This window comes from Neolamprologus multifasciatus, chromosome 7 (genome assembly GCF_963576455.1).
Source record: "Neolamprologus multifasciatus chromosome 7, fNeoMul1.2, whole genome shotgun sequence".
NCBI lineage: Eukaryota > Metazoa > Chordata > Actinopteri > Cichliformes > Cichlidae > Neolamprologus > Neolamprologus multifasciatus.
Window position 1 is genome coordinate 13,902,380 of NC_140445.1, and position 18,314 is coordinate 13,920,693.

The 18,314-nt window shown below is 39.7% G+C and overlaps 1 protein-coding gene and 1 long non-coding RNA gene across 2 annotated transcripts; one reads left to right on the forward strand and one right to left on the reverse strand.

Annotated features, from left to right (window-relative positions):
* Positions 1-1,746: 1,746 nt before the first annotated feature.
* LOC146513930 (uncharacterized) lies at positions 1,747-6,581 on the reverse strand. The gene is made up of 2 exons (XR_014875269.1): positions 5,782-6,581; positions 1,747-5,703 (listed from the first exon to the last, which is right to left on the reverse strand). It is a non-coding gene; the product is annotated as an uncharacterized LOC146513930 (long non-coding RNA).
* Positions 6,582-13,191: 6,610 nt separating this feature from the next.
* LOC146513931 (proteinase-activated receptor 1-like) lies at positions 13,192-15,840 on the forward strand. Its single transcript, XM_085167906.1, has 2 exons — positions 13,192-13,467; positions 14,609-15,840. The coding sequence occupies exons 1-2, from the start codon at positions 13,389-13,391 to the stop codon at positions 15,823-15,825; spliced, it is 1,296 nt and encodes a 431-aa protein (XP_085024032.1). The 5' UTR covers positions 13,192-13,388; the 3' UTR covers positions 15,826-15,840.
* Positions 15,841-18,314: the final 2,474 nt, after the last annotated feature.

Here is an 18,314-nt window from a genome sequence, read left to right on the forward strand (position 1 = left end):
GAATCCTCTGGGACCTCAACCTTTTTGCAGTGGCTCTGATGTATCCAGGAGGGTCTCTCCGCTATTTTGCAGGCAGTTGGAGTGGTCAGAAGCACTTGAAATGGCCTCTATCAACCCCCATCACCTTGCTTTAGGCCTTCGTCCTGCGATAGGAATATTTATGACTCTTCTATTGTCCATCCTCTGCAGAAAAACCCCTCTTGTGGAAAGGGTACTGGGTCCAGTTATCTTACTGCTGTTATGATCCCAGCAGTCTTCAGAGTGTCATCATATGCACAGTACAGTGACACAGCATTAGGTGATGTTCATAGGAAACTGCTGTCATCACCACCATAGCTTCTGGTTCATGTGCTTTTCACAGAATCATGATGTCATCCTCGGACTCCCCCTGTGCTGTCGATGGAGCTTGGCACGCTCCCCTCATCCTTCAGGTGCCCGTCTGTTGTCCAAAATCTCCTCTGTTGGCCTCTGGAAATCCCCCTTGGCACAGCTCTCATTCCAACGCAGTTTCGTGGTCCTTGCTGTGGCTCCAAAGTCTAATCTCATGATGGGCCCCAACCAGCTTGACCTTTGACCTCAACCACTGCCTGGGCTGTCAGCCATGCCTGGAATGGTTCTTGTTTATCACTGGGCCTCTGAAGATTTCTCAGGAGATGACTGCTGCACCTGTATTTCCTTGCTAGGAGGAAAAACTTCTATTTGGAGAGCATGTCAACAATCATCAAACCACATTCTTTAGTTCAGTGAACTTCACTTATAGGCCATCAAAACCTCATCTGAGCATGGATGCACCACTTGCATAGGTTTGATACCCGTTGAATGAACTGTTAATCACACAAATCGCTGCAAAAATCATTTAAAATATAGTTTAATATAGTTTAATGTTAATTCATTGTTCATGTTAATCCTGGACCCCTCCTCTTGACGCATGGACACTCCCATGAGTCAACTCATCAAAACCAGATTCCTGTCCTAAAGAAAAAGGTTAGCTAGATCACGTCCCAGGCAACATCAGGGCATCTCCTCCTCTGGAGCAGCACCACCCCGGACCTATAATCCTGCAATAAAAGATGTTAGTGTGTTTTGCATATTAAGTTTGCTTAAAAACTGGCTCCGCCAGGAGCCTGCATACATACCATAATGGCCTGGAAAACAAGATCTGGAAGTGAAATCAAACTTCACACTTGTAAACAATTATATCATAAGAGTAATAAAGTATTCAACATCAGCAAGACAAGTGTCATGTGCAGGTTTTCTCAAATCAGTAAACTACAATTATTACCATAATTTGCCTCAGACATGGATCATCCCATGTACTCAGTCAACATTAATGTAATCGGTGACTTCCCTTAAGCAAAGTCACTCCACTCATGTATCACTAGGAGCTCAAAAATGGCCAGTTAATGAGCTCCATGTTCAACTATTCCATAAACACTGCATCTCTTATTTGTTTTTCTCATGTCACTTGTCCGCTTCTGCTGAATCCTCTACATGTACTCTTAGAAAAACAAACATTAGCAACACACAAAGATCATCCTGGTGACCAGGCGCAGGTCGACAGGTTCCAGAGGTGCTATAAAAAGACCATAAAGTTAACCATCCATAGCTGTGGAAAGAAGTGACACTAGTTTTCAACACAGGAAATTTCTCACGTGTCATTCACATTGTCAAAGTAACCTTCACATTTTCCCAAAAACACAGTGTAACAGCATCACCACTCATAACCTGTAAACACAGTTTTATTCACACATAAACCCAGAAATCCTGTAGTAGGAAAAAACATCAACCAGCTGTCCTGGTATAAATCACATGATCAATTCACATGAAGAACTGTAATGCTGTAGAAAAGAAAATGCAAATGTTAGCGCTGCGCAGATGTATACACTCTTTCTCACAGTTTCCTCTGTGAGCAACACAAGGTGGTGAATAACACCCCTGGTAGATGCACAGACACAGAAAGTGGCATTTAAAAGGTTAAATCGTCACGCAACCTCGAATGTTGTTGTCATCTTTCTGCTCCTGTAAAAAGAAACACATAAATTCATCCACCCTTTTGGCCTGTCTAGGTGGAGGTTAACCTTGAGTAGTGGCCAAGCCTTGTCAGCTTTTACCAACCAGGTTTTTTTTTTCTTTCACTCATTCATTCATACATTCATTCTTTCTTTCTTTGCTAATAGTGGAATCGATCGTCGCATTACGTTTCCACTCTCAGCAAAATGACATCATTTCAAAAAGAAAAAGAAGAACTTTAGATCGGATTACATCGCTGAATCCTTTTTAGGCAGGGACTCTCATTTTCTAATTGTCCCAAATAAGTGGCTTTCTCCAGAGCCCATTTTAATGTGGAGAAACTCACTTGTAACAATTTTCTCGACGACGTGTCGTACAGCGCTTTCTGTTCTAATCGTGCAGATCTGCTCAAACAGAGATTATCGAACAAAACTTTCAGTGCACGGTGAAAGTAACAAAAATAAAAAGGCCTTGTTAAGTCATGACATATGCTCCTCATCTCAGGAGGGTAAATCATACCATTAGCATGGTTTATCATACCATCATACTAATTGGCAGGCTCAACTTCACAACAAAAGAAAAATCATCAGCTAGATTCACTCCGAACCAACCATCAGCTGCACAACACACAACATAACCCTAATATGTTATGAGTTTAATCCCCAAGTCTGTGCCTTTCACTCATTTGGGCCACAGATCCATATTATCCAGTTTTTCTTTTTTCCCGTCATCATAAAACGTGTGACATGTCATCAGCTATTTCACAAAAAATGTTTGTTCTTATTTATTCAGAGGTACAGTATCTAGGTACAGGATTCACTCACACATCAAAACAGGAAACTCAGTGTTTTAGAGTCTCCACTCTAACAAACTCCAACACATCTCATTCACTCGTGCTAAGATTCAGTCACCTTTCATTAATCTAAGAACGATCAACTAATTTGCATATCAGCTATTAACCCACTAAGATGACAGGACAACAGAAATGCATGTTCAAAATGTAATCACAAAAATAGAATTTCCCTCATACAGTAAATTATTTGTTCTGCATCAATCAAGCAGGAAGCATCTCCCAATTTACTATATTAACAACTAAATTTATTGTCTGATTTCTGGTTGGTCAAACCAGAATCCTTTTTTCCCACAAAAGTTAAACTGTTGTCCTGCAACCTAGAGAGTCAATTTTGCATTGGATAAATTCAGCATTTGATAACAAGTGTCTGTTAAATTCACACTATTTTAACACTGATAAGAGATAACAAGCTGATCTTCATTGCATGTGTGTTTGTGTTATTAGGCAGGTTTAATGCATGTCTGTGGAGCTGCATCTCCAGCAGAACATGTTCTTAAAACTGCCTTTCCTACACATTTCTCTGCGATTATTTAATCATTTTGTAACTAATGTGCTATGAGCCCATTGATCTTTGCATCACTTCTCGTCACACTAAGTGACTTGGACAAGATGGCAAACAGACTCACATGCTCAAGATGTTGTCTAATCTTCATGAGCTCTCTTGTGTTTAGAAGTGTTAGTAGGGTTAATGCATGTTCTGCTTGTGTGTGTGATTTTGTATGTTTCTTTTTGCAATGTTTCAGACTCCTTCACAATTTCCCACTTAAGCAGTCAGTTTTCTTTTTCCCAGGTTTGCTAACCCAAATTTTGATTTCCCATATTGAAAACAAAATTCCTATGTGTTCTCACCACCCATCTCACTCTGTTGTCCTCTCCCACTTCAACAGTCCAATAGCAGGTAGTTCTCCTTCAGCTTTGTCCTGTGTTTCACTGTCTCTTCTTGCCATTTTCTCCAAAAGTGGCAAATGTCAAACTCCAACAGTCTCCTCAGTTCTCCTCAAATGTTCTTGTCACATGCACAGTGAATTTGCAGCTTGTTGGGAACACAGTACCATTCATCCAATCAGGCAGGATGATGGGTTTGCTCTTCTTCTCTGATGCTGTTTGTCCACACTGCTGCTGCTTGCTGGGAGTCTTTGCTCGGGAGTCTTTGCTCAGGACTCTGCTGCTGTCTCTTTATCTGCCATGTCATTGCTCTTTGGAGCTGCATTCCTTGTCTTCAGGGAGGAGTGAGAGCTCGCTTGTGAGTTTGAGAGACACATGGTGCTGTAAAATAAGTTAGCCAGAAACTTGGCCTGAATGTTTCTAATGATGTTAAACTATAACTTTATTCCGACCGCTGCATGTGGAAAATTGATTCAGGTCTGCTTGTCACCTGAAAGTGACAAACTAAGACATTTTCATTATTATTATCACTGCTTAACCAACACACACAACTCTCTCTCTCTCTCTGTTTTTGTGAACAGTCCTTTCTTAAAAGCAGAAAATAAGATTGTAGTTGTTCTTGGCTGATCAACACAAAACCTTTTTCCTGTGATTATTTTTCATCTACAATGTAACTTTTGTCTCTTTTTCACTCTTTTTTTTTTTTTTTTTTTTTTTTAATAGCTGGTGACCTGCAGAATCACCGCTCTCACAATCAGATGCAATTACTTTTACACAGCGCACAAAAACACTGTGACGTCAGACACATTCACACTCACTTTTTTCATCTGCGTAAATAAATCACTTGGCCAATGGCATGTGCCATTGTGATCCATAAATATGATCACAAATTTATTGAATTATTTTTCAACCCACCAAAACAAATAAACAAAAACATGATGCTGATGCTATGAACACTCTACACACATGAGTCAAGATGCAGGAAAACTGCTCACGGAAACGCTTCACAGTCCAGTTATCATAGTTATCATAGTTCTATTTCCCTCTCTTTGAAGAGTTCTTAGCCAGATCTCAATCTGATAATGTGTAGCTTGCTCATCAGCTCAGAAGAGACCACATCGCAACCTCACACAGTGGTTGCGTGCTTTGCCCCACAGTGGCAAAGACTTGCACTTTCATATTCAATTCAGCTTCTCCATCATGTAGTTTTCAGCTGTGTCATACAGGGTTCAGCATATTAGTTGTTTTCATAGGTGTGCTCTATATCTCAACAATGGCTCATATTAGGATGACAGTTTTTCAAACAGGTCAAGTGTCTCTATACACGTAATTAGTTAAAGTATTTACCTATTCTACTTCATATGTCATTGTACTGAATTTGAGCAACCCTAAGCTTAATGCAGATTACTTTCAACAATTATCCACCTCACATCATGACTGACTGAGGTGCCTCTTCATATTAATATTATTTCATCATTAACACCAGTTTACAGGTTGTTATCCTTGCTATTATTAGTATGAATACATTAAAGATAAGTTGTAATTTAGCCTTTTGTTTATTTTCCATTTTCAAAGATTTTGCTGGGCCGTCGCTGGCACGCTTGACTTCAGAGTGGTTTACTGATACGGCCTTCAACTTCACCCTAACGGTGAAGCGGTATCAGTTTTATGAGATGAAACTCAACCGTTCTCCTTTGTCACCAGTACTTGAGCCTCAGCAAAGAAAACAAAAATGGAAGTAGTTCAGCAGCATATTGTGCTGTAAGATCAACTTACTTCCAGACACACACACATATAGACATTTGCGCGCTAATTTGTCACGAAGTATTTCACGGCTACCTCTAAACCCAGTCTAAACACAGTTCCTTTTGGCGAACTTAAACCTAATTTGTCACGAAGTAATTTCAGCTACCTCTAAAACTAGTCTAAACACAGTTCCTTTTGGCGAACTCAACCTATTTTATCTTTTTACGAAGTAATTACGACTACTTTTAAAACCTAAATTTAATTCAGTTCCTTTCGGCGAACTCAACCTAATTTATCACGTGACTTTAAACCTTTGCGGCCGTTTTATATACCAAAATAGTGTTTCTCACCCTCCGACATCTCACTGGTGATTCGGATCATCAGACTGAATCCCAGCGCCGTGGACCAGGCCACCGGCCCAGACCCGAATTCAAGTCCTGGGGCTCTCTCCTTGTCTAAGAGGGCTGTGCACAGGCTTCAGTGCTGGTTTCCCACGGCGTCAGGAATCAGTGCTGGATCTTGGAACAGAGTCACAGATAACAGTTCTGATATTTTCTGCTCCGGCTACGAAGGACCAAATAATGTTAAGAGATATATTCTAAAACACTTCTTCAGCAGAGAATCAGAGAGGAGAAACACACAGAATTTCTTGCTAGCAAGGGCAGCCTAGAGTGAGACTCAGAGACTCGCGCTGAGGACTTGCCCTGGTCCTTTATTTATACACTTCAGTGGGTGCTTGTGTGGTGTGTGTGTGGTGTGTGTGTGTGAGGAGGGGTCAGAGTGTGATCCCATAAAGACTTCCCTAAAACTGCTGGTCTGGAAAGTCCAGCAGTTCATCAAACCAAAACCACTTAGACTGGAAACAGATATAACTACGTTAATCCTACCGTAAAACAATAAAACAAGGTACGAACTTTCTCATGCTCCTGGGATGTGGGGGTGAAAGCCAGAACACCCTGGAATGTTACAGACTTCCTAGGATGAGACATCCTTTCAATAAACACAAATGGTTACATGCAGTATTCTACCATATACAAAATTATATCATTAAAAGATTATACTGACTACTAAGTACAATTTTCCATTGACACTTACACTTTTCTATATTGGCACAGATATTCTTATTTTCTGTTGATATCGTATCCTTGCAAATTACAATGCCCAGATACTTCACCTCTTTTTTGATCTGTATATTACTTATTGACTGCAGCGGACACTCATGTAGAGCTAGAATCTCGCATTTATTAAAGCGACAGCTCTCTCACCCAGGAAACACACAGTCGCAGAGAGAGCGCATCGCCCTGTAACCATGGCAACCGTAATGCTGCCGCCTGGAACAACAGAACGTAGCTGTCAAACAAAGCCCAAGTAGTCCTGACCCGCCACAATATGAAACAGGAAAATACCGCCGTGTAATCCATTTATTTCAACAAAGTAACTGTATTCTAAATACCACCCCTTTAAACAGTAACTGTAACGGAATACAGTTACTCATATTTTGTATTTTAAATACGTAATGGCGGTACATGTATTCCGTTACTCCCCAACACTGTTGACTGGCATAGAAACACACAGGACACTCCATGCTCTGTGTGTCTGTGTGTGCCCTTGTGTGTGTATGTTTCTATGTCTGTGTTTATGTTTGCATCCATGTTTGTAAATATTGCTTTCTGGATGTGGGTTATGTGTCACTGTGTTTCTGTGTGTGTGTGTCCATATTTGTAAACATTGTTAGGCATGTCATTTTTGCATTTCCGTGCTCCATGTCTGTGTTTGTGTGAGCCTCTGTGTGCATGTGTGCCCATATTTGTAATTTTGTGTATCTGCTGGCTGTTCCTTCTTGCTTTTCTAATGTTTCTGCCAATTTTTCACAGTTGAAAAATAAGTAGTTTTGAGAAAACTTCAGCTTTTTTCAGCTGGCCAGTTTTCTTTTCCGATATTTCTGCTTAAGTTACTTTTCCACAAAATTATACTATTTCTGCTACTATATTACATTTCTGCAAAGTTATACTATTATACTGTTACACCATGTCTTCCAAGCTGTTATGTTTGTGCTAAATATTAACATTTCTTCTGAATTACAATTCTTCTGCTGTGTTGTACCATTTCTGCCAAGTTATTATATTTTTGCTAAGTTTCTATGCTTGAGCAAAATGATTACAAGTTCACCTACTTTTCAAACACTGACTTAAGCTTCTTCAGCTATTTTCAGCTGTTTTCAGCAGACAACTTCAGCTTTACAGCATTTACAGAGCATTTTCGCAGGAAATGCAAATTTTTCTAGTTCTAATTATGATCAGCAGTGCCTCCCTCCTCTTTTGCCCTTCCTTCTTTCCATCAATGTGTATATATAGTGTGTGTTTGTCTATGCTGGTTGTCGGTCCATCTGTGTTTCATGGTGTTCGCTGCATCTCTCTGCTTCCCACCCCGTGTTTCTCCCTGAATGTTATGGTTCCAGGTTTGTTTATTATTTTCCCAGTTTAGGTTATGTCTTAGTTCTGGCCTCGCCATCCTCGCTTTTGTTCGTTATCACTCACTGTTAATAAAGCTCACTCGCATCAAGCCTTTGCCTGCATCTTGGGTCCTTTTCTCACAACACCACACAGCTTGCCCCACAAACTGTGACATAAGAACTATAAATGGTTTAAAAACGCACATTCAGGCTTGTGAGATTCATGCAGACACTCAGAAACAGAGCCATGACTCTGTGCCACTTGCAGAAATTTCTGCATCTCAGCCATTCAAAGACACATTGTATATAGTTTATTTTATGCAATATTCAATGCAGGACTGCAAATTTAGTCTTGTTCAAGGAAGCAATTTTTTTATTCAGTGTTTTCAAAAGAGCCTTATTTTTATGCATTTATTAGTAATATATACAGATATTAGGTTTAAGGCCTGGACAAGTTTGAAACCTTTTGTCCCCCACAATGGAAAATGGCTGAAAATAGAAACAGGTATCACTTTAGAAAGCTCCTAATTTTTTTAAATTTGGCACTCAGCTTTTCTGTCTCCAATATCATTGGAATTCAGCCAGGTGCTGCTCTTTTATTTCACTTTTTCCTGAAACACTTGTATTTAAATCAAGGGTGTTCCCCACCTCTCTGGGTACCTGCCCTATACCACTACACTCCGAAAGGTCTCCCCCCTTCCTTCTTTCACACAATGTGATTGACCTATGGTGTGCCCATAAAAATAAAGTCCCACCCAATGACTGGATTCTCAGCAGGGCTGAAGATCTGTCTCCCACAGGTCATTAAGAATTGATATATGAAATTATCTCGCGAGCAGGACAACAGACGTTGTCTGTTCATAAGGTTGCAGATTAGTACCAAACTGGCCTGGGAGTGATTGAATGTGGTTATCAAAGCCATTTAGCCATTATTTCACCATTACACCATTGTTTGTTTATAGTTTTCAGGAAAATTTAGTCTGTAATATAAAACTTACCCATAAATGTCAACAAACATGGACTCAAAGGAATTCTTGGCAAATTACCATAATTGCCTGGCTAATGGTTCAGATGCTCAGGAGACTTCTTTTCTAGGGTTCTAGTTTCCTGTTTTCCATTAGGGATGGGTATCGTTTAGGTTTTATCTGATCAGTACCAAACTGGTACTTTTGAAACGGTGCCGGTGGTTAAACGGTGCTCGAACTGGTGCTTAAAGAATGGAGAACACAAAATTGGTCCAAAAACCTCTCATGTTCAGCTGTTTTTTTGTAAAAAGATAACAATGTTAGCCTTTTCTGCAGCTATAGGGGGTTTATGGCATCACTCTTGGCTGGAAGCAGTGCTTAAACAATGGAAAAAACAAACTGCAGATTGTCCAAAATGCTGCAGCAAGGCTTCTGACAAAAACATCTAAGTACTCTCATGTGACACCATTGCTTATACAGCTGCACTGGCTCCCCGTTGAATTCAGAGTCCATTTTAAGATTCTGGTTCTGACATTTAAGGCTCTTCAAGAACAAGCACCAGCGTACATCATCGAACTTTTACAGCCCTATGCCCCTAGTAGGTCCCTGAGGTCTTGTGATCAGGGCCTACTTGTTATTCAGTATACAAGACTGAAAACCAAGGGTGATAGAGCTTTTGCTACTGTGGCCGCCAGACTGTGGAATTCTCTTCCTCAGAACTTAAGATCTGCAGACTCAGTGATTACTTTTAAAAAATAGCTAAAAACACATCTTTTTAAAATTGCATTTTGTTAACTTTTGACTGTTTTTGTTTTTTTTTACCTTGTAAAGCACTTTGTGATCTTTTATCTAGAAATGTGCTATATAAATAAAATTTTACTTACTTACTTACTTACTTTGTCCAAAAACCTCTCATGTTTAGCTGTTTTCCACTTTTTCTTTGGTAATTTTAGCCTTTTTGGCCAGGGTGAAGGGAGTATCTGCCATCAAACAAGAAGACAGCTGCATGTAACTACGACTGTGTTTGCTAGTTCACCTTACATGCATTAATTTAATAACGTGGTTAGCCTACTCAACGTGAATTACACACGAACAACATTAAGCTACTCACGCAGAGAAGAACGGCTGCTGCTGCCGTCATCATCCGTCATCATTTCTGCTACACTGGCAGGGCTAGGGGCCAGGACTCTACTCTTTGGGTTTTTGGGGGATGTTGCTCTGGGTCAGATAACAGGCAACCCATGCGCAGTAGATGTGCTCGGTGTGAGGTCTCGCAGCAAGTTATCAAATACGGCGCATTTCTCAGCTTTTAACAAAATGCTATACGTCGCCAGGTGTTTCATCAGATTCGAGGAGTTACCTCCTTTGCACAGTACACCGTCGTAGTTACATGCAGCTGTCTTCTTGTTTGATGGCAGATACTCTCTTCACCCTGGCCAAAAAGGCTAAAATGACCAAAGAAAAAGTGGGAAACAGCTAAACATGAGAGGTTTTTGGACAAAGTTTGTTTTTTCCATGGTTTAAGCATTGCTTCCAGCCAAGAGTGATGCCATAAATCCCTATAGCTGCAGAAAAGGCTAACATTGTTATCTTTTTACAAAAAAACAGCTGAACATGAGAGGTTTTTGGACCAATTTTGTGTTCTTCATTCTTTAAGCACCGGTTCGAGCACCGTTTAAGCACCGGCACTGTTTCAAAAGAACCGGTTTGGTACTGGTATCGGATAAAACCTAAACGATACCCATCCCTAGATAACAGACAACCCACGTGCCGTAGATGTGCTCGGTGTGAGGTCTCGCAGCAAGCTATCAAATACGGCGCATTTCTCGGCTTTTAACAAAATGCTATACGTCTCCAGGTGTTTCATCAGATTCGAGGAGTTACCTCCTTTGCACAGTATCACCTTAAAGCACTTGTTGCAGGCTGCTGAGTTTGCATCTTTTGCTGTGAAGTACAGCCAGACTTTGACCGCTTCGCTTTGGGCATTTTTAATCTGTAGCTCTGCTCTAAAAGAATGTACGTACCTGGGCCCGCCTACTATGCTCGCAAAGGTAAAATGATTGGCTAGAATCCAAAGTGTATGACATCTCAGGAAAAAAAAAAGCACCGAAATAAAGCACCGAAATGTGCGCTGCTTTTCGGTCTGGTTACTACCATTTATGTCAGAACCATAATGGCACCGGATACCGGTACCCATCCCTATTTTCCATTATTGCTTAACCAGTTCTCCATCACGTAGATCAACACTTTGAGTTTCGTCTTGATGCATGCGCAATCATCCAGGTAAGTGAATCTCCAAAAGTTGCTTCGGTTCATCTGGATGTAGCGTTTTCAGAAAACAAAAGTTGAACAGAACCAACTTTGAGACTTTGAGTTTCATTCCAGTCTTGTTGTCAATGCCGGTGGCCGTCAGGCAGAGTGGACTAAAAGGGCAGATACAACACACAAGTACTATAGAAGTGTGACGTTAATTAATTTATTTACAGTGATGAGAGAACACAGACACTAATGAGATGGGAGTGGAGCTATTTACAGGGGAGTGAGTGATGGGGCTATATACAACAGTGTGGCAATACTATTTATAGATGTAGAAACTAAAACTAAACGAAACTATACACATGAACGAGAGCTGGGATCTATGCCTAATTAGCACAGGTTACATGAACTTGAGTGGCATGGACATGATTGTGCGACATGGTTCCAGGAAGTAATTCTTGGCACTGACAGGATTAGGTGGATTATCAGAATTTCTGTTACCTCGGACAGCAGAAACCCAAGAAAAAGAAGGAAGAGGAGGAACCATCATGGAAGGACAAGCCCCTTCGTGGTATGTACCATTGGCAGATTGAGGAAGTGGCTGACATTCAGAAATCCTACCAGTGGCTGTACAAAGCTGGACTGAAAGGCAGCACAGAGGCACTAATCATGGCAGCACAGGAACAAGCTCTGAGTACAAGATCCATAGAGGCTGGAGTCTACCACACCAGACAAAAGACCCCAGGTGCAGGCTGTGTAAAGATGCACCTGAGACAACCCAACACATAACAGCAGGGTGCAAGATGCTAGCATACATGGAACGCCATAACCAAGTGGCTGGCATAGTATGCAGAAATATCTGTGCTGAGTATGGCCTGGAAGTCCCGAGGTCAAAATGGGAGATGCTCTCTAAGGTGGTGGAGAATGACTAAGCTAACATCCTGTGGGATTTGCAGATACAGATGGACAAAATAGTGGCGGCTAACCAACCGGATATAGTGTTGGTAGACAAGTGGAAGAAGACAGCCGTAGTGATCGACATAGCGATACTGAATGACAGCAAAATCAGGAAGAAGGAACACGAGAAGCTTGAGAAATACCAAGGGCTCAAATAAGACCTCGAGGAGATGTGGAGGGTGAAGGTAATGGTGGTCCCAGTGGTAATCAGAGCACTAGATGCAGTGACTCCCAAGCTAGGCGAGTGGCTCCAGCAGATCCCAGGAACAACATCGGACATCTCTGTCCAGAAGAGTGCAGTCCTGGGAACAGCTAAGATACTGTGCAGGAACCTCAAGCTCCCAGGCCACCGATAGAGGACCCAAGCTTGGAGGATAGACCGCTAGCAGGGGTGGGAGGGGAATTCTTTTTTACATGTATATAATTAACTCACAGTTGCCTGCTAGAGAAACCTTTACTCTGTTCTTGGTCACAAAGACAATGAAAAATATATATACATTCACCAAGTGGAAACTCAAGATGACTGTAAAATAGTCACAAAACTACTAAATTAAGCATTTAAAGGAAGCCATTACCACTACCAAAAGACAAAATTTGTTTGAGTCACAACGAAATACTAAATGAAGAATTGGAAAAAGCACTGTAATTAAAAAATTGTTTGGTACAATGACCCCTTGCTCATTGACCTCTCTCATTTGTACCATATTAGAGAGACATTACAGTTGTCCTAACTTTAGCAAGGCTAAGTGCGTTTAAATTGGCCTATCAAGAAGATGGTATGACTTCATACTGTAAGTATAATAAATATTTAAATAAACATTTCCATTTCCTCGACCTCTTACTGTGATATGATATTAATTTTGTGTTTTTGCAGTTTGTGTGTGTGTGTGTCTTTCCAATGAAGGTCTCACTCTTATGAGTAAATTGTGATTCATGAGTGCATTATAATTGATCAGTAAATGATCATTTATGAGGAAATTACTGGTCATGGCAAATGGCTGCCCCTCCCTGAGCCTGGTTCAGCTAGAGGTTTCTTGCTGTTAAAAGGGAGGGACGTGAAGAGGGAAGTCTCACTGAGAATATCGAGGATGTACAGATTGTGAAATGAGAAAAGGCATACAGTGTCTCTAAGTGTAGTTTGCTTTGACTGGTGGAGGAGCGCGTTTGGAATAGACTGGTTGGACTTTGGGCAGAACCCATTTACTTGAACATTCAGCAGTAGGAACGTGAACGAAGATTAATTGAATTTAACACCATTGTCCTAATGGCCATGGTTTTAGTGTCTCGGAAACATTTTCTGTGGGTTCTGTTGTGTGCATGTGCCTTCCCTGCAGGCAACAATGGTAAGAAAGCTTTGAGTTATTTAATGTTAAATTAACACAGGCACTTTTAGTAAACAATTGATGGATATGTTAGAGATGAAATCAGACTATTTTATAATTTTGTCAATCTACATAATATTATTATCAAGCAGAAATAATAGTTTCACGGTTCAAGTTTTATTGTCATATACAGATAAACAGTGTAGCCACATTTACCCATAATTAAATTCATTGGCTCGTGTTCCTCAGCTTTACATGAGCCTATAGAAAGTGTGCAGTTATATTTAAGAAGAAAATAGCAAGAAAATAACAATAATAATAGTAATAATAAAATAAAAAACAAACAAACGTTCCTGGTAAGTGAGTTTTGTGTTTCTAGTTGTGATGGACTTACTTTTTACTGCATGTGTTAACCATTAAAAAATAACACAAACAATTTGTTTTTATCTGTCAGTCTCTCATTTTGTTCTCCCAGTTCTCTCTATTTTCATTAATTGTTAAATATGCAACATTAAAATCTTGTTCAACAAGTTCAAAACAGAATATTTGGCATGTTTCTTTTTTACTGATTCAGAGCTTCAACTAATTTATTTGTCATGTAACCTGTGAAAAAAATTATAAAGATCAACTATCATAGTTTTTATAAGCAATTTTCTAAATTAAGGCTATTGAGTAATATAAAAAGAGGCAAAAAGAAGTATTTACACACTAACCATGTGTATCTTTCCTGCAGGCAATAATGATAAGAAATATTTAACTCATCATATGTTCAACTTAGAGCGCACTTAACAACCTGTTTATAAGTTGTAGAATGAAAGTCCTTCATTTGTGACCAGTTGTTAAATTTGCAATGTTTAAACTTTTCCTGCCATGATGCCAGGTCTGTCTTGGAAATTCGATTTTTACCTGGAAAAATAAAGGATTAATACAAAAATAAAATAATAATAAATATTCAGATATTTACACCTGAAATCAGCCAGTAAATTATCTGTATTTCATTTGTTAAATCACTAGATTCATAATAACATTCTTACCTTCTGTTAACAGAGCTTTTATCCAATAATCTCAATGATGTAGCTTTACTTTCCATATTAAAGCTACATAGTTGACATATGTTAAAGTGACACTTTTTTTTTTTTTTAAATCTCTCTCTCCCTTTTAGGCACTTCAAACAATACAGGAGCGGAAGGAGCATCTGGAGCAGGTTTAACATATCAGACCACAGTTAATAAATCCAATGAAACATTTTTAAAAGATGGACTTTCAGAACAGGCACTGACGTTTCTAACTGGCCCTGTGTCCACCATCCTTTTACCTTCCTTCTACACCCTGGTCTGCTCCATCAGTGTGCCAATTAACATCTGTGCCCTGCTGGCTTTTGCTCGGGGGATCCGTCCTAAGAAGCCAGCTGCAATCTATATGCTGAACCTGTCCTTAGCCGATCTTCTCTTTGCACTGATGCTCCCCTTCAAGATCTCCTACCACTTTGAAGGCAACGACTGGAAATTTGGCCCGTCCATGTGCCGTGTGGTCACTGCTGCCTTTTACTGGAACATGTATTGTTCTGTTCTTCTCATAGCTTGCATCAGTGTGGACCGTCTGCTTGCTGTAGTTTATCCAATCGATGCTCTGGCTTGGAGGAGCTCGCGGACCACAGTCATAGCCTGCATAACCATGTGGGTGTTATCTTTCGCTGGCTCTGTGCCTCTTGTTTCTTCTGACCAGACTTTTAACGTCAGTGAGTTGAACATCACCACCTGCCATGATGTCCACTCCACAGATAAGATCACCTGGTTAAAGACATACTTCCTCACCCTCTGTTGCATTTTTTTCTTCCTACCTCTGCTCATCACAGTGGTGTCCTACGCTCAGATAATCTGGTCATTGAGCAGAGTCCAACGTGATGTTCCAGGATCATCACAGAGGAGAAGAAGAGCAATGGTGATGACGTTGACTGTGCTGGTGATATTTTTGCTGTGTTTCATGCCCACAAACTGTCTGCTGCTTGCACACTACCTGCAATTTAACACAGAGAAGAGCCAGGAGGCACCTGATGGCTCTTACGCACTCTATCTGGTGTTTCTGTGTTTGGGAAGTCTGAACTGCCTCCTGGATCCCCTGCTCTACTACTTTGGATCCTCGCAGTGCCAGAAACAACTATCCAATATGCTGAAGTGTAACAAGGTGACAGAGAGCAGAGATATCACTCATTCAACAACTGATTCCTGGAGATTAAGCGCAAGAACAATGCTGAAACCCAGAAACCTGCAAAATACCAAACACTCTGAATTAAACACATCAGTGGACTCTTTCCAACTTCAACAACCGAAACAAGAAACTACTAGTCTGACTAACTCTCACACTGTGCTGACATTTTAATTAACTCTTATGTCTAATTTTAAAGTTTATTTAAAGTTAAAGTTCATTGTAAAAACATTTTTCTATTCTTTAATGATTTTCTTTCTGAATGCATGTTTATTGATTAAACTGTTAATGAACTCGAAGTACTGAGATGGAGTGAAATATCTGCCCTCATAGTTTGTTTTATGCTTCCCCCTGCTGGTGCAAACTTTACATTAATTATTGTATATTTAATTCAAGCTTCTTTATTTTATGAATTGATTTATTTGGAATAACAGAATGTATGAATATGAGCATCAAAATAATGCTAACAGATATGTCAATATGTAAAAGTATAGTATCATAAGTGAGGTTGCCTATTTGTGTAAGCTCTTAATCTTACAGAGAAGCTCTTACGTCTGTGCTGGGCTGCAAGTAATGAGTATTTGTTATGGATATTTAGTGTTTTCTGTGAGAAAGAGCAGCAAATAGAGTTATCTTCTCTTGCAATTCCTTAGCTGTTTTTGTTTGTACAACCATCAAACCACACCCTTATACTGAAACCTAGACGTTGGGATACCATCAAATGATATATGACATTTCTAGACACCCAAAAAGTCTTAAAAAATAAATAACTAACATAAAAGGATGTTATTCTTTCATCCCATTTATCCTTCTTACATTTGCATGAAAACCTCAAAAGCTTTGACGAGTTACAGCATAGTTATTCAAGCTCAACAGCTACTGGCAGTATGGGGCATAACAATCACAGCAAATATGTAATAAAAGCCTTGATGTAGATAAAAAAGGAAAATATCAGTTAAAATGTGTCTTATCTAAATGGCTTGCTTGGTGCTTTCCTATTAAATGCATGGTTGTATTTAAACCTGTGAGTTATTCTCTCGCAAGAAAATAAACAGATGTTCCCTTTTGACTCGTTCTGACTCCATGTTTTCTCTAGTATTCAGGTGTCTTTATTTTGGCTCTTCCCATTGCAACTGCCACTTCTTTTTCATTTTTGATGTGATGATTTTATTTCCACTTTACTACCATGAAAACATGAAAAACTATTGTTATACATGAATTTAAAGCAAAAATCATGCCTTATGTCAAATAAATGAATAATGGCAATGATTAATGGTGAGTAATGGTGAACATAAAATTTTTCAAATTAGACTGACGTTATCCAAATGAATGTGAAAAATGTATTTTATATTCCTGACTATAATTTACTAATAAAATGTATTTTCCACGCACAACACATGTTAAGGTGAACGGGATAAGCCAGCAATTTTATTAACTGCAATGTATGCTCATAATAGAGGTCTTCTTGCCCATTCACAGACGCAGGGCCCACAGGGCCCCGGTGTTCGCTGACAATGAATCTTTCTGTTTGACGCAGGAAAGCTTTTTCCAAAGAAGGCAAAGAAGCCTCAACTGCATCTCTTCACATAAACTGCTGCCTGGAAGAAAAAGAAGAATACACAACTATATTTTATTTATTTATTTTTTTGTCAGTCATCAAGTTACTTGGCTCAATTGCAGCAATACTATTAATAATTCAACATACATGATCATACAAACATTTGTATTTGAAAACAAATGAACATTTTAATTATCACAGCCCATGAGCCAGGGCCAGAAAAAAAGTGAGTGGTGGTTGGCTCTTCAAAGGTCCTAATGTGTTTTTCATTCACAAATCACACGATTTTTCCCAGGCTCAAAAATCAGGATAGCTTGTTTGGTACCATGCCTGCACAAGCATGTTAATTAGGCTCCTGTCATCATAATCTGGCAATACAAACACCAGTTACAAACGCTTTATGTTAGAGGTAAATTAACTAAACCAGTCACAGCAGATGGCTGCCACTCCCTGAGCCTGGTTCTGTCAAGAAGTTTCTTCCTGGTAAAAGTGAAGGAAAATCTGAGGATACCAAGCTATTCAAATTCATAAAATACAGGCACATAAATATGGCTGCAGTTGCTGTTTAAGTGTTGGTTAAAATGCTCGATCCGAGTTGTGCACAGAACTTCCTATTAAGACCGAGCCTTCACCCCTGCTTGCTCACATGTTCTGCCATATCTGAGGGTTCTCTCCTCTGTGATCAGTCCTGATGTGCAGGGGTCTGCCAAATTTTCCAACAATTGCAGTAAATGGTTTCAGCTTGATTATTGTTGGAGCACCGAAGAAACATACTATAGCCATGTACCGTGAACAGCAAACATTCAACAAATCAGCTTGTGATGTCCATCTACGTGCAATATGAAATTTGGATGAGGCACAGAATAAACTCACTATTGCAGATTTTCTGCAGATAGAACACCCTCCACAATGACTCTCTTACATGCTGTCTTTGAACCACTATGTTTTTAGAACACAGACGTCGCCTCAGCATCACCTCTCTATCATTTGGATTTTCAGTTTTTATCTTGAACACTGTCTGATCCAAATTATTGTCACTTGACACAGATATTATAGTCTTGCAGTAACTCTTAGAAAGTTGGAAAGGATAGACATGTCATGACTG